The sequence below is a fragment of the Zootoca vivipara genome, chromosome 11, assembly GCF_963506605.1.
Source record: "Zootoca vivipara chromosome 11, rZooViv1.1, whole genome shotgun sequence".
NCBI lineage: Eukaryota > Metazoa > Chordata > Lepidosauria > Squamata > Lacertidae > Zootoca > Zootoca vivipara.
In genome coordinates, this window is record NC_083286.1 from 46,368,556 (window position 1) to 46,396,319 (window position 27,764).

A 27,764-nucleotide genomic window follows, 5' to 3' on the forward strand; every position below is an offset into this window, starting at 1 on the left:
GAAAAGGGCAGCCAAAATTATTAGGGTGGGAGGGCGGTGTGTGTGTTTGTGTGTGTGTGTGTGTAGCAACCCCCTCTGAGGAGAAATAATGCAGCATTCGGGACTTCTTAGTTTAGAGAACAGTCAAGAAAGAGGTGGCATGATAGAGGTTTATAAAATTATGTATATAGCATGTAGAAAGTGAATAGAGAAAAGTTTTTCTCCCTCGTGGACATAAAATGAAGCTGAATGTTGGAAGATTCAAGACAGAAAAAAGTGTACTACTACTACTACTACTACTACTAATAATAATAATTGTAATATAAAATTGTTGTTGTTGTTGTTTATACCCCACCCATCTGGCTGGGTTGCCTCAGTTACTCTGAGCAACTTCCAATGCATATAAAAACGCAATAAAACTCCTGATGCTTTGCCGAATAGGAAGTATTTGGCAAAGTTATCCAGGGCCATATCATCGCAGTCAAAATAGTAGGATGAGTTGAGATACACATAGGAGGCATACAGCTCCAGGTTGATCTGCCAGTTGATGGTAGTTGTGGCACACCTGCGTAAAGAAAGCCAGGGATCCAGGCCGCAGAAATCATTTCAGTGCAGGCTCTTACCATTCATCACCCTCTGATATTGCAATAGGTTGCAGATGGCAACATTCCAATCGTAGGCCATTTTTATGAGGAAGGTGAAATTGTTTGCTTCCATACGTGTTTCCTCCTCCTTGTTCTATACATTTTTGGGAGTTTCTGTCCTTGGGAGATTTGTTAGCTTCCACCTGCAATTGTGCACCTGCAATAGGCAGCTTGTCGCCAAAGTAAAACATTGGTGCATTGCCTTTCTCACTCAGCAGTATTTCTCCTCTGCCGCCCCCTCCTTTTCTCTGTAATAAGCCAGCTCAGTTCTATATTTGGTATTTGATGCTGTTCCAAGTTCAGCAGCTCGTGACTTGGCAGTCGTTCACTACTAGCCCAAGCCATAGGGGGAGAAAATGTAATTATACAGTTAACGTAACCCGGAGGTGTTTTTCATGGAAGATCTATTGATTTTGTGAGACCTGATTTCCGTTTCATGCGCTTGTATCGTGAGAGCCACAGTCCAGTTCATTCAGGCTGATTTGTCATGCTGATTTGGAGAACCTGCTTTTAAGCTGCTGTATCCCATTGAACTTCTCACAGAACTTAATCCAATTATCAGCAGGTCCTCCAATGTAAGCAGATTTTAGACAGACATGTATTACCAATCTGGCGTATTAAGGGTGCTCTCAAGACTCAAAAACAGTGTCTTGGTTATCTCTCACACACTCTCTTACACCGTCACTCAAAGATCAATACGATATTCCCATAAGATTTCCTTAGGTATTTTGTGAGGAAAGATAAAGCTTAAATCTTTCTAAGGTGTGCTGGCATGGGCATGGGCGGGGGGGGGCAGCTGTCCCCCCCAGAAGCAAAAAATAAATAAATTACCGTAATTTATGGACCATAACCTGCACTTTTCCCTCCAAAAACTGAAGGGGAAAAGCCGCTGCGGGTTATGGAAATTGGGCTGTTTCTGCCCTCTCCGCGGCTGCAGCCAGTGACAGGATTGTGGGAGGGGGAAGGAGCAGCCTGAGCTGGGGGGTGGGTGGACGGGAGCTCCATCCTTCCTTCCCCCCTCTTTCTTTCTTCCTTTTTCTCCCTCCCTCCCTCCCCCCCCCCTCTCTCTCTCACACACACCTTCTTTCTTTCCTTCCTTCCTTCCCTCTCTCTCTCACCCACCCCTTCCTTCCTTCCCTCTCTCTCTTCCCTCCCTCCCTCCCTCCTTCCCTCTCTCGCCCCACCCCCTAGTTTTGATCCTGGGTACTCCCCTGTGTGCTGGCATGAAAACTGGGGCTCCTGGTCAAGTCAATCAGCCCATTGACCAAGATTTCTAGAGGTGTTCCAACCTGAACAGCAAAGTTTAGACTGAGATTACATTGACCCCAGGCGCTGGTCTCTCTTAAATTCTGGTTGTCTTCAAGAGGGCATGAATGCTGCACCTCCCATTACTGCCATCTGGGTCCAGCTTCCCTTCTGTGGTTGTCTAAAAAGACAAAAGGCCTCCTTGGTAGTGGCACCCACCCTGTGGAACAGCCTCCCATCAGTTGTCAAGGAGATAAATAACTATACAACTTTTAGCAGACATCTGAAGGGCAGCCCTGTATAGAGAAGTTTTCAATGTTTGATGTTTTATTATGCTTTATATTTGTTGGAAGCTGTCCAGAGTGCCTGGGGCACACCAATCAAGATGGGCAGGGTACGAATAATAAAATTATTACTATTAATGGTTTAACTGGGAGAAGGAAATAAAAGTAATCTTTATAAGGATGAGGATCCGAGTTAAGCATTGTTTGGATTTTGTTTCTCTTTAACGACAGCAGTTGGACCAATTAGGTTCTTTTGCATTTTTATGTGTGTAGTTTTATTGTACGTGTCTTAGAACAAATGGGGGGAAATTGAGAAGGCATTATGAAATGCATCAAGAAGGCCCCAGGAACTAACCTTTGACATTATCAATGTTGCAGGCGATGCTCCAACAGAGATCGGAGTTGCCAAAGGAGATGGCATTTACATCGCTTGGGAGCCTGACCCCAATGTCACCTGTGGCTATACCGTGAGGTGGCCTCAGGGGCTTGAGCCCAGCGCTGCTGTGGGTTGGGAAACGTTTCCATCAGGCGTGTCAGATGCTGTGATCAAATCTGGTAGGAAATAACTGCTTAACATTTGTTTCTGCAAAGAACTGTGCTTGCATGCAAAAGTGAGAATCATCATGATTTAGGGACAGGGCATGTGTTTGGGACTCCACTGTTTTTGAGCAGGAGAGTTTGCATTTCAAGCTGCCATAGCTAAAGCTTCTTCCTGACCCCACCCCCCCACCCAATGATTTTCTATTTTATGTATTCCTATGTGGGTGGCGCTGTGGTCTAAACCACTGAGCCTAGGGCTGGCCGATCAGGTTGGCGGTTCGAATCCCCACGACGGGGTGAGCTCCTGTTGCTCGGTCCCAGCTCCTGCCCACCTAGCAGTTCGAAAGCATGTCGAAGTGCAAGCAGATAAATAGGTACCACTCCGGCGGGAAGGTAAATGGTGTTTCCATGCACTGCTCTGGTTCAGGGCCGTCTTAAGCGCCCCTGGGGCCGTGGTGCGACGGATCCCTTCGGCGCCCCCCGCCCCGTTTCCCAGCGCGGCGGGCAGGCGGGCGGGCAGGCACGGTGGGGTTGCGTGGGCGCAGCTGTGTGGCGGGCCGGCCGGCCGGCCAGCAGGCAGGCGCAGCTCGCGGCGCCCCCCCTGGCGGGCTGGCGCCGTGGTGCCCTGCACCACCCAGCTTGGCCATAGGGCCGGCCCTGCTCTGGTTCGCCAGAAGCAGCTTAGTCATGCTGGCCACATGACCCAGAAGCTGTCTGCAGACAAACACCGGCTCCCTCAGCCTATAGAGCGAGATGAGCACCGCAACCCCAGAGTCGTCCGCAACTCGACCTAATGGTCAGGGGTATCTTTACCTTTATGTTGAGATAAAAATTGTCCTTTTAATGGTAGCTCGCTTGTAAAGTTTGGGTACTTACCCACATTTGTCGCAGGAGAGCATTTTTGTTCTCCAAATGGAGTTTATTCCTTGGCTGCAATTCTTATCTTTTCTTTAAAAATTGCTCATTTATGTAAAATATAGATAAACCGCGCTTTCATGTAAAACACCAGCATATGGTATGCAATCAAAGAAACACGGTAAAAAGAAATTAAAAATGCCAGATATATCTGTAGAATCTGGTTGGCAAAAGCATGTTAGGTTTGAAAGCCCTCTCTGAACAGCACAGTTTTTAGAAGAGATGTAGAAATGATTAGGGATGATTCCTGCCAAACTTCTGGAAGCAAGCAGTTCCACAGAACACGGCCTGCCACACCCTGTTCAAAGCTTGGGTTCTCTGGTTAGTTTAAACTCAAGCAATCCAGGATCAATCTAATCATAGTTCAAACTTGGGTGGGGGGAACTCTGGTTTGTTTAAATATCACAGGCAACTCTGTGGAGCTTGAATGCAGACGTCAAAGCTTCCAGTCTCCTTGTGACTGCTACAGAGGCTGAGGTTGAGTGTGTGCAAGTCTCATGCATGTAATTCTAAAAAATGTGGTTTAGCTTTGCATTTGCAAATAGTCTGTGTGTCTTTAGAGTGGCTTCTGAACTTTAGTGTGTTGTCGGTGGAGACCTCAAGAGCCTGTATCTGAAGGTCAAGATCAGTTTGTAAATAAGCATTTTATCATCATGCTGCCATCCATTCACTTGTGGCTTGCTTTTTAGGCTTTAGGTGAGTGAAATTGGTGTTACGATGGTGATGGATACCCAGGCATTAAATAAATGACACATTGGATAGAGTTGGCCAGCCAGGAAATATTGGAGTCACTTAAAGGCTTGTTGCATAGAAGTGGATATTGATCATATTTATTACAACTGCCCCAAGGTTAGAATCTTTGGGAGCATGAATCTTGATAGGATGACGAATATGATGGGTTGGTAATTTACCTTTGAATCCCTTGGTGGAAAATTGCTTTATTGAGAAATGGACACATTTTGCAATGTATCAAAACATTAGAGTAGTAGTAGTAGGGTTGTTGCAAATGAATTATAATTTACTTGCCAGTACCTGAAAAAATAATACAAATAATACAGGAAGCAACTCTCAGATTTGATTTGGGGAAACTGAGACATGTTATCTTCATGGTTTTGTAGAGATGAATTGTGGCCAGATTTAGCCATAAAAGGAGCAACTCCCTGCTTGTAGATGACTGAATGTCTCTACATGTATTTCTTCTCGGAATGTAGAGTACTGTAAAATAAGATATTTAATGATTATTCTGTCCCACAGATCTCTTTCAGCCAGGAATCAGATACAAATTTTCTGTCCATGGCTGCAAAGACAATGGATATCAACTACTGAAGTATATAAATGGCTACACACAAGAGCTGCGTAAGTGCCTTTCATTTTGCTAAAGGTTATTCAGATGCAAGGAAAAAGTGTGTTAATATTTCTAGGGTTTATTGAACCAAAAGAAAAGAGGGAAATAGGGACAGACTGAAAGTGCATTATCTTTGCAATTATCTTAGGAAGGTTCATAGCCCAGTTTTGGATCAAGACCAATGAGGTGAGTTAGTCAATTGTGTAAATATATCCTAAGGTGGGCTGCACCAGCAGGATTGCAACTGTCACTTATCAGTCTCTCTCCATTTCTAATTTTTCCCCAGTCCTAAATTTCTGCAACTTTCCACATTTCTGCAACAATTTGCATTAAACAAACGTAACAAAAATCTGTACACATTTCTGTTAATCAGCTCCTTTCTGTAATCCGTTTGAACTACTATCCACATCTTGCAGTCAAATTTCCCTAATATGTATGCATTTTTCTCCAATATATGCAGTTCTATGAACATTTCCTGCTAAAATGTGCAAGGTTCAACTGTTCCTTAAATAACCTTGGATATGCATTACCATGCCAATTGTTTCCGGATTGCATTCCAGTTCCCTTTGTTATTTTCATGATAGATTCTCCTGCTGAAGATGGTTCAATGGAGGACATTTTCTGTATGGCATGTCTTCCTGTCTAGATGCCAGTTTGCTGGGGAGCACAAGTAGGAAGAGTGCTGTTGCACCCCAGGCCCTAATTTCAGGCTTCCCATTGGCATCTGGTTAGCCACTGTGAGAACAAGATGCTGGATAACATGGGATCTAGCAGTCTGAACTTAAAGTTCTTGCATTTACGTCAGGGGTAGCCAGTGTGATGGCCTGCAGGCTCTCGTCAGCCCCAGCCTGGATGGCCAGTGATGAAGGATGATAGTCAAGGGGCTGTCAGGAATACAGGTTCATCCTCAGGTCAGGAAATGGACTCGAGACACAAAGTGGAATCGGTTTTTATTCACAAAAGTAAAAACACAACAGAGTTCATCTAGGCCAGGCACGTCCAACAGGTAGATCGAGATCTACTGGTAGACCACTGGCTCCCCTCAAAGAAGCTCAACAACTTTGACTCCCCTAAAAAAAGCTCAACATTTTTGCCCTGCACCCCAAAGAAAAGGCCCTACAACTTTGACCTGAACCCCTAAAAAATGGGCCTTCATCCTTCCTAAAAAAAGCTCAACAATTTTGACCTGAACCTCCGAAAAGGGGGTAGATCACCGCCAGTTTTTAACTCTGTAAGTAGATCACAGTCTCTTGGGAGTTGGCCACCCTGATCTAGGCTAATCTGCCCTAGTTGCTGGGGCTGGAATCTGGCCCCTTCTTTCCTTTTCAGTAGTCTCTCTCTCTCTCTCTCTCTCCCCCCTCTCTCTCCTCTCTCTCTCCTCTCTCTCTCTCCTCTCTCTCTCTCTCCTCTCTCTCTCTCTCTCTCTCTCTCTCTCTCTCTCTCTCTCTCTCTCTCTCTCTCTCTCTCTCCCCTCCTCCTCCTCCTCCTCCTCCTCCTCCTCCTCCTAAGCAGACCTAAACTATGGCAAGATGGAGGGATCCCCCTCTGGGCCTGTCTGGCTCGTTGCACGTGCAAGTCTCTCCGTGATCTGAGTGTCAGAGGCAGCACGACCCCTTGACACCTAGCCTGGAAAGGGTTTCTTCTTCTTGACCCCCTGTGTTCACTCAAACCTCCTGCTTCTATCACCTCCCAGCTTGTCCCTTCTGCAGACTGGTCCTCAGTGTCCCACTACCACTGTCCTGGGTCGTCTTCCTCTGTGCCATCCCTTGGGTTCTTGGGCTGGCATCTCCCACCATTCAATGTCATCCAGCCAGTCCCTGACAGAGAGGTTGTAGACCCCTAGCTTCAACAAAGCCTCTACAATGTTTGCACGTAACATATCTTTTTGTCAAAACACACCTACCGTATCTTGGGTTTGTTAAAAAAATGTTTTCCCTTCTTGTTCTCCATCTAGAACCTAGCGCTGCGCCAGTTTTCAAAGTGGAGCGTGCCACCTCAGATTCCATTGTCATAAGATGGGAGGACATTTCTGACGAAGATTGCCGGGGCTTTTTAAAAGGTTATCTGCTTCACTTTGGGAAAGGTGACGAAAGCACCACAAAGCCGAAAGCTTTTGAGCCAGGTAAATGATGCGCTTTTGACGGTCTCTCACCACTGGCCAGATTTGCTTCGTTAGAAATCTCATTTCAGGCAAAGGAGCAAAGTTTGGTGGCATTCATTGGCAAAATAAAGACGCAGAAAAATGCAAAAAAGAGAGAGGAGGGGACAGGTTAATAGCTCGGCTGTCAAGAAACCCTTTCATGGTTCAAGTTACAAGAAAGGAGATTCGGAGGAAGAACTTTCTGACAGTAAGAGCTGTTCGACAGTGAAATAGTCTCCCTCAGGAGAAAGTGGACTCTCCTTCCTTGGAGGTTTTTAAGCGGAGGTTGGATGGCCATCTGTCATATATGTTCTAGTTAAGATTTGGTTGGACTAGATGATCCTCGTAACTTGTACTCTGGTCTTTGTGTTCTAGTTCAGGTGGCAATAAATCACCAGTTTTTGAATGCACCCTGTAGCTTAGGGATACAGTGTATATCAGGTCAGAAGATCAAGTAGTAGATGAAATGAAAGACACTTGCCTGAGACCCTAGAAAGCCACTGCCCATCAAAGTATATAATACTGGGCTAGCTTGGTGGATCAACACTCTGACCAAGGTAGCTCCCCATGCTCTGATCAAACTCCAGTGTGATTATAACATGCCACTCACAAACCAAAAGCAAAGTTTTTAAATCTAACAATAAATTAGCAGAGGGAAGAGAAAACTCACGAGTGTGAGCAAAACACCGATAAATCTGTATTCCTGTTGGCAGTGTTCAGATGCAACGCTAAGCCATGGTTTGGTTGGTTTAATACATCTGAACCTGCCCTGGCCAACTAGCTATGGTTTGTTTTGGGGCAACAAACCATGCTCTGATGCTATGGTGTGACATTAGCTAGTGAGTATTTTCTTGTGTCAACCCAGGTTTGCCATTACACCCCAAATTTCTTTCCTGTCTTAATCCTAGCTTCTTGTGGTATGTTGCACTCAGCTACAGAGTTAATAGAAAATAAAACCTGCTGGTCTCTCTGTCATTTCCCCCAGAACTTGCTCTCTGTCCTCATTCTGCCTGGAAACAGCCACCCCGCCCCCAACTTCCCACTCACTGATAATCTTGTCTGCCTGCATAGCTCAGTAGCAGCCTTGCAACGGGAGTAATATTTAAAGGGACCCCAGGACAGATTAATTGCATCTTTCCAGGAATACTTGTTGAAAGCACAGCTTTGCTCTTGGCAACATGCCCCCTCCCCCCACCAACTGACACAATATCGCAGAGACCTTGAAAGGATGTGCACAATACTGATCTTTGATCTTCACACTTGTAAGTTATTTTATGTTACTGGGAAAGTCAGTCTCTTGGCTCAGCCGCCTGTAGCACTTTCCTGACCAAAACGTGATCCTGGATCTTGGTGTGTGTGTGTGTGGGGGGGGTCAAACATAGCCGTTAGGGCTAGGATCCATTGAAAGCTATATTCTCCATTAATTTGTTGAATCCTCTTTTTAAACCACACTGCGTTGCTCACCATCACTACCTCTTGCGAGAGCAGATTGCATTTTTTAAAGAATGCTCTGTGTGAAGAAGTGTTCTCTTTTGTCTGTCCTGAATCTTCCAGCATTCAGATTTTTGAGTTTTCTATGGGCCTCTAGCCACACAATAGCCAACACCACTTGAAAAGGCAACTCAGTTGGGAGTGTGTTGCTGATGCCCTGAATACTTGATCGATGATCGTCCCCAATTATTCCCACCAATGCGATAAATGAAGCATCTCTGGTGTGCAAGTACAGAAAAGCAACCACTACCGTCCCAGATCCTGTAGAGCAGGATGAGCCTGGGAACAAGAAAGAGCCACCTTTGGGATTCTGTTTAGTCCTGCTTTGACTGGGTGTCTTATGGGAAATAAACTTATTTCTGTTTTGGAAAATACAGCTGGGAGGAATCATTTCCCGCAGAGCTAGATAACAGCAGTTTGACAGCACAATTCAAGGTCAACCTATTTTGCACAGGAAGTGTCTGGTGGTGGGTTCTTTTTTGGGGGGGGCGGGGATTATTTTCCTGTTAGTATTTAGTCCCTATGTCATTTTTCATTGGGGTTGGTAGAAGTGCTCAGAAATCCTGAATCTGGATGCGCAGCAGCTCCCAACTAACTGTTTAACATGCCACTTTACTTAGAATTTTCTAGGGGGGAACGTTCAAGTACTTGCAATGCAGAGCCACAGTCATGGTCTTTGCCAATCTATCCTCAAAGTCAATTACAGTCATACCCCATGTTACCTTCGCTGCGGGATACGTCTTTTCATGTTGTGAATGGCCGTACCCAGAAGTCCCGGAACGGGTTACTTCCGGGTTTGGCGTGTCCGTAACCTGCGAGCATGCGCAGAAGTGCTAAATCGCGCTTTGCGCAGAAGCGCCGCATTGCGTCATGCGCGCGCGTAGATGCGGCGCTTCAGGATGCGGCCTTTTCATGTTGCGAACGGGCCTCTGGAACGGATCCTGTTCACAACCAGAGGTACCACTGTATGGTTCCCTAACACAACAATGGGGCTTTGTCTTGCTGCCCTTTCACAAGAAAAGGGGTATCTATCCTCTGAATGGAGGGTAGAATAAGTTTGGCTTCAAACTATACAGGTTTCAGCAAGAGGAGTGCAGGGAAGAGATTTCTTTGTTTGTGGCTGGAGGAACACCCAAAGCAGCCTAATGAAGTCTGAGCATGCTCAGTGACCATGGAATGTGGAGGTTGGGGTTTTTTTTTAGGGGGTGGGGGGATAGAATGGAATATTGTGAAAAGGGGCATAGCTGGCTCTATAGAACTCTGCATTTTTCGCTTTTGGGTCCCACTTCTTTTTATTAATTCCCAGACTAAAACACATGCAACCTCTGCATCTTTTTTGTATTCTTCATGTTACCATTGTACTATGATTTTTATTATTAAATTTGTTAGTCTCTTTATCATGCCCAGGGCAAGCAACCCAAAGTGACTTAGAAACAAACAAATCCACATAGATACGATAAACCAGAGAGAAAACAATACGTTAAAAACATGAGGTCTGCTGAGATTAGCTCAGTTGGTAGAGCAAGAGACCCTTAATCTCAAGGTTGTGGGTTCGAGCCACATATTGGGCAAAAGATTCCTGCACTGCAGGGAGCTGGACTAGATCATCCTTGTGGTCCCTTCCAACTCTACAATTCTATGACCCCACCTACTTCCACAACTAGTATGTATGAGTTGGTTACTTTTAAGAAGTATGTATTCTCTGCCTTTGGGACGCGGGTGGTGCTGTGGGTTAAACCACAGAGCCTAGGGCTTGCCAATCAGAAGGCTGGCAGTTCGAATCCCCACGACGGGGTGAGCTCCCGTTGCTCGGTCCCAGCTCCTGCCAACCTAGCAGTTCGAAAGCACGTCAAAGTGCAAGTAGATGAATAGGTACCGCTCCAGTGGGAAGGTAAACTGCATTTCCGTGTACTGCTCTGGTTCGCCAGAAGTGCCTTTGTCATGCTGGCCACATGACCTGGAAGCTGTATGCCAGCTCCCTCGGCCAATAAATAACACGAGATGAGCGCCGCAACCCCAGAGTTGGTCATGACTGGACCTAATGGTCAGGGATCCCTTTACCTTTATTCTCCGCCTTGGGACCTTTGGGAGAAAGACAGGTTACAAAATCTCTAATAAGTTAATCAGTGCAAACATGTGCTGTCTCTGAGAACATACCTATGAATTCATAAAGGTTCGCTTAAAACCCCACTGAAAAGGCATCTTTATACAACTTTATATATGCATAAGTAAAGTAGAGGAGAGAGAGAATATGAAGGAATTAAAAGTTGTGGCAAAATCTCTCTTCCTTTTGATAATTTTCAAATGTAATTCCCCCCCCAACCTCCTTTTAATGGATATTTGATGGATAATGGTTGTTGGGGGGGGGAACCAAGTAAAGTGTAAAATTTGGGGACAGCACTAGTTTTTCACATGGATTTGTTATGAACTGTGGTATATTAACTGCTGTGAGCCACTCTGAGTAATGTGAAAAATCAGGGCAAGGTAGTAGTATTTGAATAAATATATATGTGAGGTGATAGGGCATCTATGTGCATTTACTCCCTTCCCCTTTGAAAGTTCATTTTGCAAAACAGTATGTGTGAATCTGCCCTGTGATATCTGGCGTTTTTCTAAAAATTCTCCTCCACCCTAATTCGTCTTCTCTTCCCCCCCCCCCAACACCAGGCCACTCAGAGACCTACATGAATATTACTGACTTAAAGCAAAACACCTTAAAAATATCAAGCCTTCAAGGGAAAACAAACTACCACCTGAGCTTAAGAGCCTACACAGCTGGTGGAATTGGCCCGCCAAGCAGCTTGTCTGTGGTCACAAAGGAGAATTGTAAGTTTTTTTGGGGGGTGAAGGAGGGTGTATTTTGTTGGGGGTTTTGTGGGGGAGGGTTGTTTTGGGGTGGCACGTTTAATTCTAGCCGGATAATGGCGTAATGCACAATGAGCACACCTCAAATTCCTGAATAACCCTCAAAGATTATCGGTGGTGGCGTTCAGGCACCACTGGTGTAGAATAGATAACACTTTGCAGGATTTCAGGGTCCCTGCCCCATGGACCTTACTGAGTTTATAGTCAGCAAGGGAAGGGTGGGTAGAGATCAGAGTGTGCATATGATTGGCTGCAGCATATGGGGGTGAAGATCGAGCCCAAATCCTGCAGAACAGGAGGTTCTTGAGGGGGATTTTTTTAAGGTGGTGTGCAAAAAAAACACCACCACCACATGCACAATAAATTTGCAATTCAGAATAGAATGACAGGTGTAAAGGCAAACATGTTTAAATTGGTATTAGCCAAGGTCTCGCAACCCTGACTCCGGGGTTGCCCACACTTCTGCTTGTCTTGTGCCTGGAAAGCACAGGTCTGAGTGGTTTTCTGCTCCTCCCATGCTTTCAATGTACAGGTCTGAGCAGTTTTACCTTTGTCCTGCCAACTTTCTCCTAGAAAACCCGCTCTTTGGTAGTAAATCAGAACAAACAGCAATCTGTGGGAAACCTGATGGCTGTTTGTTCCGATTCAGCTCTATGCCATGGGTTTCCCCGGGGGAAATCAGCAGGGCAAACGGAAGTGGGGCTGAGCCTTGAGAATAATGCAGTAGTTTAGTGTTGTTGGTGTTTTTAGTGCATAGGTAGCAGGAGCGAAATTGTGCAGCTTCCCATCAATCACTTCTATTTCCAATAAGCAATGTCTGATGGGAGACCAGCCATTTCCTGGAAACCTGCTGTACTGTTGCAAGCCACCCACTGTCGGAAGCCTGTAACTTGATCCTGGGTCACTCAGAACCACTGCTGGTTACCTGAATTATTTCTGCTTGCTAGTTTCCTCCACCCTAAGTGCAGCCCATGAAAACTTTGCTGTATTATTATAAGTATTTCAGGTGCAGCAGGGCTGTTAGTTGACTGTACTAGCTTTCCTCTCTCTCTTAATTTTTCAGCTGTGGGATTAATCATTGCCATCCTTGTCCCAGTAATTATTGTTATTGTGTTGGGAGTGGTGACCAGCATCCTTTGCTACAGGAAGAGAGAATGGTAACTATTATTATTTTTTGTGTGATCATGTCTTTTTAATTGTAAGCTTTGTAATGGTTTTTAATGTTGTAATTTTAAATGGTTTGTGACCTGCCCTGGGCCCTTAGATTGAAGTGTGGGTAATGTGTTACAATAATGAATATTTGGTATTCAGCAAACTTTATTTCCTTGTCAAACAAGGATAGGCAGCAGTTCTGCTTTTTTGTTTGGGTGGCGCTATCTGTTCCACACTATTAATAAACCTCAAATTTTGGGGGAGTGAGTTTCAAATTAAAGGTTTTTTTAATAAGTGGAATATTAGTCTGTAAATACTGTAAACGGCCCTGTGATCTGTTAGCCCTTAATGCTAAACTGCTAACCAGGAGGGCATTTTTAGCCTGAGGGCCTTATTCCAGAGGTGTTGTTTCAGTGATGTACAGAACAAGAGGCAAAAAAAGAAAGGAAAAAGAGATTGAGGCAAAAGAGGGCCGATTGAGGGACACGGTCTATAGAGAGGGGTGCATAATCCGCATCCTACTCTGAAGTAAATTAGGAAAATGTAAGGGTGTGTGTGGCTGTCTACACCAGTGTTTCCCAACCAGTGTGCCTCCAGATGTTTTGGGACTACAACTCCCATCATCCCTAGCTAGCAAGACCAGTGGTCAGGAATGATGGGAGTTGTAGTCCCAAAACATCTGGAGGCACACTGGTTGGGAAACACTGGTCTACACACATTGAAGCCCATGTTCGTGGGAGTAGAGGAAACTCCTCATGTGTAACTGAATTATATATATGCTGGATTTTTTTTCTATTTCCTTTTGAAATGTGGTGTTGGATGCTACAGCATAAAAAAGCCAAGATGCTGCTTGAATGACCCACACAATACTGTAGAACAGGGCTGTAAAACCTCTGGCTTGTGCAGCAAATGCGGATCTCCATGTTCTTGACTGGCCGTGCTCTGATGAAGACGATTCCTCTTGCTTGCCTAGATTTGTGCAGTTTTTGTGTGTGTGTGAACCCCTGATTTCAGCAAGATTAGAATATAGCCTGTTGTACAAAAGGCAGGTGTCTCGACTCTTCCCCTTTTTGTTTCTATGCCCCGGCCCCGCACTAGCATACGGCCCCCAGAATGGTTACCCTGTGGGAATGTGGCCCTCAAGCTGAAAAGCATCCTCTCCCCCAGCAGCTTCTCGGCGATTCCTGACATTAACATCTGTGTCCCTCTTTCCAAAGGATTAAAGAAACCTTCTATCCCGACATTCCGAACCCAGAAAACTGCAAAGCTTTAGAATTCCCGAAGGATCCAGAGGTAACCTTACACATTTTACCATTGACTGATTATATGTTTGGCGCGTAGAGTCATAGAATGGTTGAGTTGGAAGGGAACCTGAGAGTCAGCTAGTCCAACCACCTGCAATGCAGGAATCTCAACTAGAGCATCCATGGCTGATGGTCATCCAACCTCTGCTTAAAAACCTCCAAGGAAGGAGAGTCCACCACCTTCTGAGGGACTCCCTCCCCACCTGGAAAAGATGGGTCCAGTTCTAACAAAAGGATGAGTTACTGGAAATTCTCGCCCAAATGTTGGATGAATTTTCACGAGGACTTTAAAAAACAACAACCCAGAAACTTGAATTGAAGGCTGGTAAAGTGCTAAATTGAAACCAAAATAGACAGATTTCATTCATCCCTGGTTTGGATCCAGATTCTCCCAGCCTAGGGCTGCCCTGTGTGAAATATAGAAAGGCAGGGACTGTTGGAGAAAGTTGTATTGTTTTTAAGGTCTCTTTCATTTTTATGAGATCTTGTGAAGCAACACCTTCGATTTACAGCCTAGGCAGCTTGTTTTTAGGGAGTAGGACTTGGCAGAGTTTATAACTGTATGGGTTACATTAAAAGTACCTTACTTTCTTGTTCTTTTTAAGAGTTTTTAGCAGCATTTTTTATTTTTATTTTTGTTATCTGCCATCAACCTTTGGAGAGAAAGGAATAGGGCTGGTAATTGGTGATGTGAGATTCACCGTATTTAGTTAGGTTTTCTGCAAGACTGAAATCAAGGGAAGGCAGGGAGGGGACTGAATGCTCACTGGTTCTCACTGGTTGGCCACTGGGGGTGACAGGATGCTGGATTAAATGGGCCATTGGCCTGATCCAGCAAGCTCTGCTTATGTTCTTAATGCTGATGGCTATGAAGTAGAAATATTCATAGGAACAATCTATATATGAACAGGTTATTTGAATAACAAAGTAGAAAGCTTTCAAAATTAGGTTCTGTGATTTTCCTCCCTAACCCAGAAGAATCCAGTTCCTTTAAACTTGCAAATGCTAAACGTTCTTTGCTTTGTTTTCTGATTTATAGGGAAACCTCAATTCCAAAACCCTGGAGATGAACCCCTGTACCCCCAACAACATTGAAGTAGTTGAAACACAATCCCCTTGCCTGAAGATTGAAGATACAGCCATTACATCGCCCGTAGCAGAAGAGCTTCCGGAAGATGGCGTAGACTCTGACACAGAGAGCCACATTGTCGTCTCCTACTGCCCGCCAATCATCGAGGAGGAGATCTCTAACCCACCAATCGACGAATCGGCGGGGTCTTCCCAAGTTGTCTACATTGACATCCAGACTATGTACCCAGCTCCAGGGAAGCTGAAGGAAGAACCAGAAGTTGACTGTGTGGCAGCGGCAGGCTATAAACCTCAAATGCAGCTGCCGGTGAATAGCTTGATAAAAATGGAGGACTCGCCGTCCATCGAAGAGGACTTGGACAAGGCTGCAGGCTACAGACCTCAAGTGAATGCTTCCTCCTGGAATACAGACTGCCCAGATTCTCCTGAATCCACTGGTAGCAACAATGAAAACACCTCCTTTGGGAGCCCTTGTTCCATTAATTCTCGGCAGTTTTTGATCCCGCCCAAAGAGGACGAAGACTCTCCCAAAGCCACTAACACAGGGTGGTCCTTTGCTAACTTCTTTCACAACAAACCAAATGCTTAGCAGCTTTGGAGGTGGCAACAGTTGCTCTGAAAAGCGGAAATTGCTGCAGAAATTGCATATCAGCCTTGGAGAGAGACTATACTGAAGGGTTTATGATGTCATTCGCTGAAACTGAACGCTGGCCTTGTTTTAAGTTAGCAGTGGATGTGGCAATATTCGTTTCGGGCGACAAGAGATGCTAATTTATTGTGCCCCAATGGGGGAAACAGGTGCTCTGAGGTAACCCTTTATGAAACCAAAGAGTGGCAGGAGGTCTGTGTCTGTTGGGGGAGGGGCAGCCCCCTCCTCAAATCTGCCTTGTCAATAGAGCATAGCGCTCTCCTTTTGCGACTATTTTTTTCTGGTTTTCCATTTTGAATAGCAGGGAGAAATTATTATAAAGATCACGCACTTGGATCGTTAGGCTTTTAAAGGCATTGACGCACGTCAGGTATGTGCAGGATTGAGGCCTTGCTGCTTTGTCAAAGGTATATATATCTATATTTCTTTTTAAATCCGTTTTTCTATGATTCTGAGCAACCAAACACTACAGTACCCAAACACTACCATTTTGCAGTTGCTGACGGTTTGAAGGCTCCATTCCTCAGCCTGCTCTGTAGAAGCACCTTACTGCTTCAGGCACAGCAATTCCCTTTGACTTCTATGGGACTTAAGCCGGTTTGTGTGGGAAAGCTCCATCTTCAAACAGCTGATCAGCCATGGCTACAGCTGATCTGTGGGGTGGGTGAGTTTGACAAGCCTGCACACGAGTTCCTGTACCTACTGTATAAACGAATTTGCAATAGATGACTCAGGGGTGCAAAAACAAAAGTGTAACACTGATTTTAAAATCTCAGTCAGGAATAGATAAATGTGTGAAGCTTCCAACTTTTTAAGCAATGTTTTTTTAATATAAAAATCATCTTGACCTCAAGTACCGGTAGTCATGCTAGGCAGGAATACACCTCTCTGACATGCTACCTTTTTTTTTCCCTGTGGGGGGATTTTTTTGGTTTCTTTCTTGAGGATCATCCAGTCATGTCATCTACCACCTGCAACCTGAAGTGCAAGGTGAAGGCACCATTTGCGCAGAGGCAGATTTGCCATCCTGGGTCTTTAGTCTTTAGGATTAGTCTTCCAAAGCTCTTTCCCTGCTTGAGCACCAAAACCATAATCAGGGCTAACCCGTCCATCATATCTGTGGGAAACTCTTACTCATGGGGGAGTGGCCACCTGTGAATACATTTGCATGTGTATTGCAATGAATACACATTTCCATGCAATACATTTCATGCATGAATACAATTGATTTTATGCATGGCTATCTAAATTGAGTTCCCCTTGTGGTATATAAACTTATTTCCAAGGGACCAATGTAATGGGGCCTGCTCTGAGCTACTGAAGCCTACATGTTAGCTCGACTGCGATGGGCGTTTTTCATGGAATGGCCCTGAGTTTTCCAGCTGCTTTGAAATAATTATCCTCTCTCTATTCAGGTCTATTATATTTCGAACGTCCGTTTTAAGTGCAAAATTTGGTGGAGGTGAACAGAAGCTTTATAGGTTTGATTCACTGTTGTCAGAAGGAAGTCACACTTGTAGAGAGTGCCTTTCAATATGGAGGAGTCTTCCTTTATTACTTTTGGTAACTGGGACCTCTCCCCCCCCCCCCGACACATATACACACACAAAACACAAAGGTGTTTCTAGTATTAATCACTATCCCTTTTTTTGTTCACGTGTTTACACCAAACATTCCTTAAAATCTAGATGGGTGTATGTGTGGTGCTGATGGGTTTTTTTTAATTAGCAGAGTGCCTTTTATTTTCTTAAGCTGCTTTTTCAAGGCTTTCCCCTCAGGAATTAGATTTGGTTGCTTCTGATCCCTGCCGTGTAGTAAAACAATATGTCTTGTATGAGGTTGTTTGTATCATCCTGCAAAGTGTTACAAGATAATTTTGACCACACATTTGCTGCATTTCTGTGGTAAAACATGTGGTGCAATGGCAGCCTGTTATCCACCAGTGTGAGATTACCATGTGGAATTTGTTTTGTCCGTTAAGCAGATAGGAGTGACTTCTTTCCAGCTGAATATCATGGTAGTATTCCCACCCCACCCCCCTTTCATCCTGTCCCACCCTCAATTTTGTAATTTCCTCATATCAAGAAATAGTCCATTGCAGCATGTCAGAGATCTAGAAACACATGAGAAAAATGCCCTGTAGCATGTAGTGACTGCAAAACCACAAATTGAACTAAAGCTTTTTGGAACAACATATTGTTGGGTAAATAATGCATGTGGTGTTTTCTTTCTTTCTTTTAAATCACCGTCCCTGAATTTTGCACTGAACTTTCATCTGCAAAGCTACTCTGTTTCCCCATTCTGGTGCTTCTCCAGAAACATTTTGGTTTCCCCTTACGATGCCATTCTAGTCTATTAGGGTTTAGATAGCAAGCTGGAATGGCAGCATGCTACATATGGGCTAGCCTATCAGGGTTTAGACACTACAGAGCCAATTGGATGTGTTTTATTAGGTGGCGTTGCCACTAGAGCAAACAAGCAGCATTGCCCTTGCTCACTCGCATCCTTTTCCCAAGCTGCACCCTGATGGTGCTTTCAACTAGATGTGACACGTCGTGTGAATGCCATTAATGTGCATGGATTTTGTTATGTAACAAGCAGCCCTGGGGGAAACCTGAGCTGTCTAAGAACAAGCGGTTGGGAAAGGGAAGTATAGCGCTTCCTCTCCCTGCCACAATCCCAACAAGGCCCCCTACCTCCTGTGGTGCTTTCTGTCCTTAAAAGTGAAAGCTTGAGTGGTTTTCTAATGTCTGGAGTATGTTTCATATAGGTTCAACTGAAATGTTAAACCATCTCTTCTAGAGCAGTTCTGAGAAGTATTTCTGAGGCGGAGGTATGGCACCTATTTCAGAAGGTGGGGGAAATTAAGAGTCTGATCACCCTTTTTGTTTTAACATGTTAACCTTTTCATCCTGTTTAGTATGTAATGTTCATTTTATTCTGGAGGGTTCCTTCTTTTTCCTTTTAATTTGAGCCATATGTTTTTAGTAAGGTTTTTTTTTGTAATTTTGTTTTTAAGAGCAGAATTTTTGAAGGGCATCATGGCATTTAAGTCATATTTGTTGTTTTGTGCTGACTGAATGGGAAGAAAGGGACTGTGAATCCTGTGTGTGTGTTGTGTGTGAGAGAGAGATGGCACTTTTGAAGTGTTGTAGGATATACAATTTTTTAACAGAACTTTTGCGTACAATATACCTCATAAATGTGATTTATCGCCGGCTTCCTCAACCTGCTCCTTTCCAGCTGCTTTGCACCACAACAATTACCGTCAGCCCTAGTGGTTGATGGGAGTTGTATGCCAGGCCTTCAGGAGGCCACCAGGTTGAGGAAGCCTGATTTAGCAAATAAGAGTAAGCTATAATGCTGAAAACATAGTAGTGGTTTCTTTTCACCCTCTGAATCACTTTCTTCCCTTTTATGTGAAGATATTGGAATAATTTTGCTGTGTGGCAGTTCCCTCCAGTGGTGACTATGCAAGAGGAGTCCTCTTCCCTAAAAATGCTTGCAAAGGTGTTGGGCAACTCTTGTCAGGGGACGCAGCAGGGACAACACCAGTGTGTATTTATACCTCCCATTTGGGTGTCCATTATTGTCTTTCAGAGTACACTGCCCAAAGAGAGTGTTTCTGATGCCTGATGTCAAAAAGCTTGGGCACTCCAGCCTGCTGCTATTCCCTGCCTGTCAGTAGCATGGGGCACTGTGGGTGACTAGCACGAGCCATCAATTTGCATGGCAGACAGCTAGATATTCGCTGGCTAGGAGGGAGCATCTGAAGGGGGAAGTCATTTATGTCTTGCTGCTCCAGAATGCTTCCTGTAACCCAGCATGACTGCTGAAGTGCAAAACAAAGTATGTGGAAGATGCTGTAGAGGAACACCCACGTGTCTTGTCTCTGAAAAGCTTTTTCTCGTATGGAAGGGAAATGGGCAGGAGGTTGGGGCTGCCTGCTGTTTTGGAAAAGCCCTGCTTTTCTCCTAAAGGACTCTGCTCGGCAGCCTCCGTTTATTTCAGTAGGGCTTGTGCAATTGTACTTAAAGAGGAATGTGCCTCTAGCACTTCAAGCCACTAAAGGTTAATGGGCTCCTTGTGATCTAGGGGTCTGGCCCAACCAGAGCAAAATGTTGCACCCACCTGTCCTCCCTATCGCAGTGTTGTCTCGGACCTTCCCCCCCTTTAAATCCCAAATTTAAAGGAGGGAACGGCCTTAGGTTGTATGCACAGATTTCAGCTGTGCTGTGCACTGAGAGACCCCCACACTTGCTGTTTAGATTGTGGTTGTGGTGTGGGTTAGCCAGGCTGCAGGTCATTGGCGTGTTAAGATGTAGGGATCTGGAAAAGAACTGTCTGAAGAGGGAGCAGTGGTGTTCAAACCACAGTTCAAAGATCAGCAGTGACAGCCCGTCTTAACTGAAGATCCACTACTGATCTTAGAGGTGATGTGCATATGCGGAGGTGTTTTGTTATTTTAGGGGGCACTCTTAGTTCACATGGGGCGATGCCAAACAGGTGCTGTGCGCTGGATGGTCCAAGCGCACATCCGTGCATTAAAATGAGCTGCAAGATCCTCTTGTCAGGCTCAGCAGGATTGCTCAGCAGACCTTTTGGCGTGGAGTGTGTTTGTTAATGGGTAGGATGCTTGCAAACCACTGACTTGCACCGATTTTTGACAGAACCACACCACTGTGGCTGGGAGAACTTTCCACGTGGCTGTGTGTCTCCTTTAGCCTTCACTGTGAATGTGAAATCTCCTGCAGTGAGATGAAGCATAGACTCGAAGGAAGAAAGGATGGGGAGTTGTGTTGGGAGGGAGCATAAATGGGGTTAGGGGAGGGACTTTGTAAGTAAAGCCGTTACTTGTATGATATATGCTGTGTTTTTATAGTTCAGTACATTATGATGTTTTTTTATTAAAAGTGTACATAGCATATTAAATGGATAATGTGTAATAGATGTGAAGCTAATCTCCATGCTTTTTAAAATATTAAATGAGCATTATGATATTGAACTGACTGGAAGACTGAACCATTGCCTATTTTAATTCCTATGCAAGCAATTTGCCCTAACTTAGCCTTGCTTCCTACCGTATCTCTGTACTTTGGATTGCTGAATTTGGTGATTTGAAGCCAAAACAGCTCAGGTATTGTTGTGTCTCTTAAGCAAACCTATGTGATGTATGCAAATGAATGTACTTACGTTGGGCATATTTAAATCTCGGGGATGTCTTTTTGAGACTACTTTCAATCTCACACAGTGCCCTTGGAATTTATAAACGTTGCGCCCCCAGCGAAAGGAGAACATGCTTACTTTGGGGGACCTGCAAAATTTGAAGTGGATGAGTGAAAACCCAGCCATCCTCTGATAAAAGTGCACCCATCCCAATAACCACCTTGGGGTTAGGGGGACTTCGTAGTAATGAACATCTTGAGTATTCGTGCAAAGCAAGCCTGGGAAGGGGCAATGTTTCCTCCCCTAAGCATCCAAGTGATAGAAACCGTACTTTAGCAGCTAAATATTTAGTCTTGGTAAAAATTTCCCAAGTAGGCAACTTTCGTGGAGGATAATATTGTGGAACACAACTGGGGAGGAGGGAGTGGCAAAGAATAAGTGATATAGTATTGATATACTGACTTTAGCATGAACATAAATGGCAATGTACTGCTTATGCCTGTAATATGCATGTATTAAGAATTTGGCAGAATACTGTCATGGAGTTAAATAAATGTGTATTTTCTTACTCTTCAGAAGTTTGTACTACTTTCCCCTTGCAAACCTGTTTTATTTCATTATTTTGCACATAGAATCTTCTCAATTCAAACAAGCAGCAAGTTTGTGATAAACTGGAGACTGTTTTAGGGACTATGACTTGGCACTATGTGTATCTATAACTCTTATCCTGACATTGTCCCCCCTTTCTTGTACTATGGTCCCCTGGATGGTTAAGTCCAGTCAAAGGTGACTATGGGGTTGTGGCGCTCACCTCGCTTTCAGGCCAAGGGAGCTGGCGTTTTTCCACAGACTGCTTTCTAGGTCATGTGGCCAGCATGACTAAACTGCTTTTGGCACAATGGGGACTCTGTGACAAGTGCCAGAGCGCATGGGAACGCCTTTTACTTTCCCACCACAGAGGTACCCATTTATGTCCTTGCACTGGCATGCTTTTGAACTGCTAGGTTGGCAGGAGCTGGGACAGGGCGACCTCAAACCACCGACCTGATCAGCAAGCCCCCCAAGGCTCGGTGGTTTAGACCACAGCGCCACCCGTGTCCTTTTTTTCTTGTACTATGTGTTCATGACACATCATAAGCAGCTTCTGAAGTTACCCCATGAATCTTAACTTGTACCTAAGCGTATGGTGCTCAATTTTTTAAAAAAAGAGATACTTGATGGCAAAATATCATAGTAGAACAGAACTTTTAACATCTTTTCAATACTTCAAGCCAGAAAAGCTTCATTAATGTACATTTTCAGCAGTCTAAATTTACAAAAACAAAGAAGATGATTGTAAAACCAGTTACATTTCACAAATATTTCCCACTAAAACTGTAGAATAAGCACAAGCAAAAACATCCTTGCCCACCCCAAACCTAAGAATCTTAGCACTCCTTATTCCTTTTGGGAAACTATCTGCAGCATGCTAAACACTGTGTGAGACACCTAATCCTTTTACAAAACTAGCCAATCACTGCTGCCGCCTCTGCTATATAAAAATACAGGTGCAAAATTACTGCTATAAAATGTGGTTGTTGGTCCCCCCCCAATTGCTTGTAATAAAAAAGTAGAGTTTTCAAAATAGTAAGGAGGATTCTCTTTGGGAAACAACATAAATCTGGAAAGGAGTATAACTTCTTGTGAGTATTTACACTGGGTAGACTGGACCTGCAACTGAGTTGAGGCTGGAATAGGATAAAGGAATGCATAAATACAGCACTTTCAAAATATGCCACTAAGTGGTGTGGATGATACAGTTGCTGTGCCATTAAGGCTGCATAAGTTACCACAATTTCAGAACTGATCCATAGGTTATAAAGACACGCTGCGTGAGCCAAGGGTATGGTCTGTAACTCATTACATCCTCCCCGCCCCTCTTCTTTTTGTTTGCTTGTTAAGCTGGACTGGTGCAGAACCTTCACTGTTGGCCAGCAACACAGTCCTTGTAAGCGTCAACACCAATGCCGAATACCATTCCTTCTCTGTCAGCAGATTTGTAGCAGGGCACTAGGCTTAAAGACCTAAGGGAATTCCCTGCTCTGTTGCTGCTCCCCAGGCAGAGAGAAAATGAGAGTAATGCAAGAACCTTTTGTGTACAAAACCAGCATATTGCATGGTTAAAACTCTTCCTGGATTGTACCACTTCAGCAGGATATTGCATAAATGATCATTCTTTCTATGTTTTTTTAAAAAAGTCCCTGCAGATGGAAAGCTATAATCCTTACCATGCTAGTTTTCTAGGTGCAGAGATTCTGGGGATTCAAGCAAACAAAGCCTTTCTGTCTGCAGCCTGAAGATGAGCAGTACAAATCTGATGCTGTGATCTGCTGTTTGTCTCTCCTGGCCCAGCCTATTAATGAGACTAGAATAGTGGTTGATACGACATGTTGTGCGACGGCATATTCAGAGGCAGGCGGATCTGTTCTTCAAAGCACAAGAAAGCAGACTATACTATTCTCCAGCCACGGATGCTAGTAGACATTCTGTGGCTGAAACGATGAGGTGGTCACAACAAGCACTGCTACCATTTCCACCCTCTAATTCTGCACAGGCCGTGTTCTTACTACGGGGAAGGGACTTGGGGTGCACAGCAGGAACCAAGATGGAGGCTTCCAATCTTTCTCTCTCTGCAATGAAGCGGAGCTCTTGTTCCCATTCACAAAAGCAAAAAGCTCCACTGCCAGCAAAATGGGGCATGTTGCTACCCAAACTGCCCAGCTTTTGCTCATTACATGAGGAGGCTACTACAAGGGCAAGTGGGCTTGAAGCCAGCCCTGCTGCGGACGATGCACATTAATGGGTGGGGAGCAGCCGTAGACAACAGCATAGGTGCTCTGCTGCACGGGAGTCTACAACTATTTGCAGTTTTAAGGGTGGCGCTCCTGCACTGCCCCGAAGCATTCGGCATGACAGAGAGAGCATGTTATCCAAAGGAAAGGAGGGTGGCAAATGGTCCCCTTCTGTGATTTTTGCTTCAGGTTGTTTCTTGCTTCCAGGCCTCGCTCAGAAGGCAAGTCCTCCGTGTGCAAGAACAGTGGTGGAAGGCTCTTCCCTCTGAATATTTCCCACCTGTTACTTTGCCCCGCAAGTGTTGATGTTCTTCCCATCAGCCGCATCTTCAACCAGTGAAATATGGTAATCCGTAGAAAGCGTGAAGTGGGAAATGCAACCCACCAGGCCTCTCATATACTGTCTGTTTGTATGCAGAGCTATCTCTTTCATTCCACCTGCCAGAGAGAGAAAGATGGAGAAACTAAGTAAGAATGTGCTTATTTAAAAAGGTTTATATGCTTCTTTTGGGGGTTAAACCACAGAGCCTAGGGCTTGCAGATCAGAAGGTCACAGTTCGAATCCCCGCGACGGGGTGAGCTCCCGTTGCGCAGTCCCTGCTCCTGCCAACCTAGCAGTTCGAAGGCACGTCAAAGTGCAAGTAGATAAATAGGTACCGCTCCAGCAGGAAGGTAAACGCCGTTTCCGTGCACTGCTCTGGTTCGCCAGAAGTGGCTTGGTCATGCTGGCCACATGATCTGGAAGCTGTACGCCAGCTCCCTCAGCCAGTAAAGCGAGATGAGCGCTACAACCCCAGAGTTGTCCGTGACTGGACCTAATGGTCAGGGGTCCCTTTTCCTTTTTACTAAAAGGTCCTCACAGCAGCTCACAATAACTTAAGGGTAGCCCTTCTCCATCAGGCCAAAGACCTACCTTGTCTTGCATGTCTTTCCCATGGCGGCCAACCAATCATTGTAAATAGGACATTGGCCACAGGTTGTTTTTGATAGGTAGATGATAATTAGATTTCACCCAGAAAGTAAAAATCCCTATTATTTTTGGGCGGGGCGGGGAATATGGTGCAGACTAGCATGTTGACCCCAACAGTGCTGTGTGGACATTGAAAAACCACAACTGCATGCATGAGCACTACTCATCCTACAGTAAACAATTGTCTTTAATGGCTTGTGTGCATGAACCAGCCTCTCCACAGGTAGGTAACAGAATTTAGGAGGAACTTACCAACGAAGAGGTCCCCATTGATATTCAACTGTCTCATCATTCCTGGTGATTTGCCAGTTCTAGCACCATAGTCGTCCACCGTTACTTTCCCGGACTGCCCATCCCTTAAATACATGCACATTTTCACATGACCCACATTGTCACTATCTTAACGTGGAACAGTAGTAGTATCAAACGAGTCGTGCAGCTCCAAAGGAGGAATTCCATGTCACACTGTTACCAACACTCCCATCGGTGCAAGCGTTCTTCCTCTCTTCCGCCCGTGAACTCTTCTGGGGGCATGTGGGGGGAAAGCTCTGTTGTGCTAGCAGATGTCCTTGATTTAAAGCACCTTGAAAGCACATCATTTCCCCACAATGATCCTCCGAACTGTGGTTTACCCCTCACAGAGCTACTATTTCCAGTATCATTAACAAATGACAGTTCCCGGGATATTGGGGAGAAATAATAGGCTTTCAATGTAGGGTGTGTATACAGCCTAAATAGAAGTTGATCATTCCAATACCTGGTGGCCTTTAATTTGGGGTGGTTGGGAGGTCAGAGATTGTGGGAGACTGGGTGAGAGTTGGGGTGTTTGAGAAATGGATGGGTAAAATGTGGATTCTCCAGCTTGGATTCTAATCTGAGCTGGAGATAACATTCATGGGGTTCATATTGTTTGTTTGTTCATGTTTTTGTAGTTGCTGTTGTTAAATTTATGAATTGCCTCATGTCTCAAGGGAACTTACAGACATGCCATAAAAATATGGCATAAAAAGTAATTCAGTATTAAAACAACAACTGAAGATAGCTTTTAAAACAATACAAAATGTACCACCTAAGGTGTCCAGCTGGAAAAGCTTGTGGAAACAAAAATGACTTCAGTTGGTTCTGGAAAGTAGAGATTGTGGGTGCCTGTTGTATCTCAACAGAGATGTTCTTCCACAGAATGGGCAGCCACACCAAAAGCCTTGCTCTGTGTCACAGTGCAGCAGGCTTCTGATTTTTTTTGGGGGGTGGGGGTTGAAGGAGAAACACTCTAGTATAATGTAGTGACCTACTGAGCATATACAGGGGATAAGATGCTCTCTCAAGAAACCTGGCCACCCTGGCATCTTTCCGCTCAAAACCCATTTTTTTCTGCAAAGGCTTTGGCACAGTCACTTGGTTCACATGCCCCAGTCAATATGATGCCAGATTGATTTATTCATTTAGAACATTTAATATCCTGCCTTCTGTTTTACCAGCACTCAAGGCAATTAAAAAAAAGTAGATAATAAAATAGATCATTTCCAACTGTAATAAAAAATGAGCAATAAACAAAAAACATTGAGTCTTCAGAGCTAGCATAGAGGAACAAAACAAAAACAATCGCAGCATCAGTTTCACAGGGAACACAACGTGATTTGTCTCACTCCCCAATGCCTCCTGCAGCAAAAAGGTCTTGAGACAACGAGTCACACAATCCCCTTGAGGAGCCTGCATGTGGCAGTGAAAAAGATGCTGTGGCATGTTCTCCTGTGGCTCATTTCAGATGGTGAAACTCTAACCCACGGCCCTGAGATTAAGAGTCTCATGCTGTACCAATTGTTAAGAGTTGTATTTACTCATTTTCACCTTGTGTCTTCCTTGTCCCTCTCATCCCATGCCTTGCCTTGTATTTACGCAACTAACATTTAGATTACCCATCCCTTAGAAAAGGAACCTGACTTCTTGCCAATATTCCTCAAAGCACCACATAGGAAGTTGACGATAACAACAAACAACTTACCGAACTGCCTTTACTCTATGCCACCTGCCATCGTTGAAGGAACCATTCACCGTTATGGCAGCAATGCCGCTGCCCAGATTATAGCTGAAACCAAATGAGAGAAGTTCATGATGTTCTGGAGAGTTCATGATCATGATTCACCTGAGTCATTTTTATTAGTCAACTGTAACTGGACAAAAAGTTTGGGGTAGCCAACATGGCGCTTTCCAGATGTTGTACTACAGCTCCCATCACCCTCGACTCCTGGCTAGGGCCGTTGGGGAGTTGTAAAAGGGATTGACTGTTAACCCATTCTGAGAGTTGTAAAGTGACTTTCCTTGCTCTAACTGGAGATGTTGGGGATTAACCCAGGACTTTCTGCATAAAATACCTGCTCTAGAACTGAGCTGCAGCCCGTCCATATATAATGGGGGGTGGGGAGAGGGGGCAGACAAGGACGCCAAGGGGTAATAAAGGTAAGGGCACAGGGTTTGTGCTGGAAGCTAACTGCGGGGATTGAAGAAAGGGATACCGTGTGAATGTTTTGGGCAAAAGAGTTCTCGATAAAAGTGAGAAGGGCAAACTGTGATTGCCAAAATGGAAGCAAACATCAGGCAGATTTCAAAAGGGTGTCCTTGGTTTGTTATGAAGAAGCTTTCGTTGGGTAGCCAACACTATTTGAATATAATTACCCTCGTTCAGAATACCAACTGCTCATACATAGTATGTCTTTATATGTTGCCTATTGTGTGTTCTGCTGCACTTTGAAAATAGCACTTTACTGCATTGTATCCATGTACAATCATGCCAGGAGTGACAACTGCTTTCTCAAAAGGCTCTGTGGTTACTTAATCTGAAGAAAGGAAAGTAATAAAAAGAAACAGCAGGCTCTTTGACAAACTCGTAATTTGACCGGGGAGGGGGGTGGGGGGAGGAGGAAGAAGTACATTTAAAAACTTCCCAAGGCACTGAAGAACAGGGGAGTAATCCCAAGATGACAAAACAGCTAGTTTTCTTGTCTATCATTCCCTGGGTTTACATTTCATTTTTGGCAGACGGAACATTTGCTTTTGAGGATAACAAGTCGGAAAATGCTCCACTACATTATGGAGACAGTGAGTGGATTAAAGAGAAAACCCAAAGAGCAAGGTAGATCTCGCCTCCGCTTTCCCAT

The 27,764-nt window shown here is 44.6% G+C and overlaps 2 protein-coding genes across 7 annotated transcripts in view; one reads left to right on the plus strand and one right to left on the minus strand.

Annotated features, from left to right (window-relative positions):
* Window positions 1-21,377, plus strand: part of LIFR (LIF receptor subunit alpha) — a 100,812-nt gene extending 79,435 nt beyond the window's left edge. For all 4 annotated transcript variants that reach the window (XM_035100347.2, XM_035100346.2, XM_035100351.2 and 1 more), the window contains exons 14-20: window positions 2,531-2,707; window positions 4,862-4,963; window positions 6,907-7,074; window positions 11,251-11,409; window positions 12,512-12,605; window positions 13,818-13,893; window positions 14,944-21,377. In XM_035100347.2, the coding sequence (XP_034956238.1) occupies window positions 2,531-2,707; window positions 4,862-4,963; window positions 6,907-7,074; window positions 11,251-11,409; window positions 12,512-12,605; window positions 13,818-13,893; window positions 14,944-15,582 (1,415 nt within the window). In that variant the 3' untranslated portion in view covers window positions 15,583-21,377. The remainder of the gene's footprint in view (window positions 1-2,530; window positions 2,708-4,861; window positions 4,964-6,906; window positions 7,075-11,250; window positions 11,410-12,511; window positions 12,606-13,817; window positions 13,894-14,943) is intronic.
* A 640-nt stretch (window positions 21,378-22,017) lies between these two features.
* EGFLAM (EGF like, fibronectin type III and laminin G domains) overlaps window positions 22,018-27,764 on the minus strand; it is a 110,527-nt gene continuing 104,780 nt past the window's right edge. For all 3 annotated transcript variants that reach the window (XM_060280316.1, XM_035100773.2, XM_060280317.1), the window contains 3 exons: window positions 26,612-26,695; window positions 24,862-24,965; window positions 22,018-24,077 (listed from right to left, as the gene is read on the minus strand). In XM_060280316.1, the coding sequence (XP_060136299.1) occupies window positions 23,923-24,077; window positions 24,862-24,965; window positions 26,612-26,695 (343 nt within the window). In that variant the 3' untranslated portion in view covers window positions 22,018-23,922. The remainder of the gene's footprint in view (window positions 24,078-24,861; window positions 24,966-26,611; window positions 26,696-27,764) is intronic.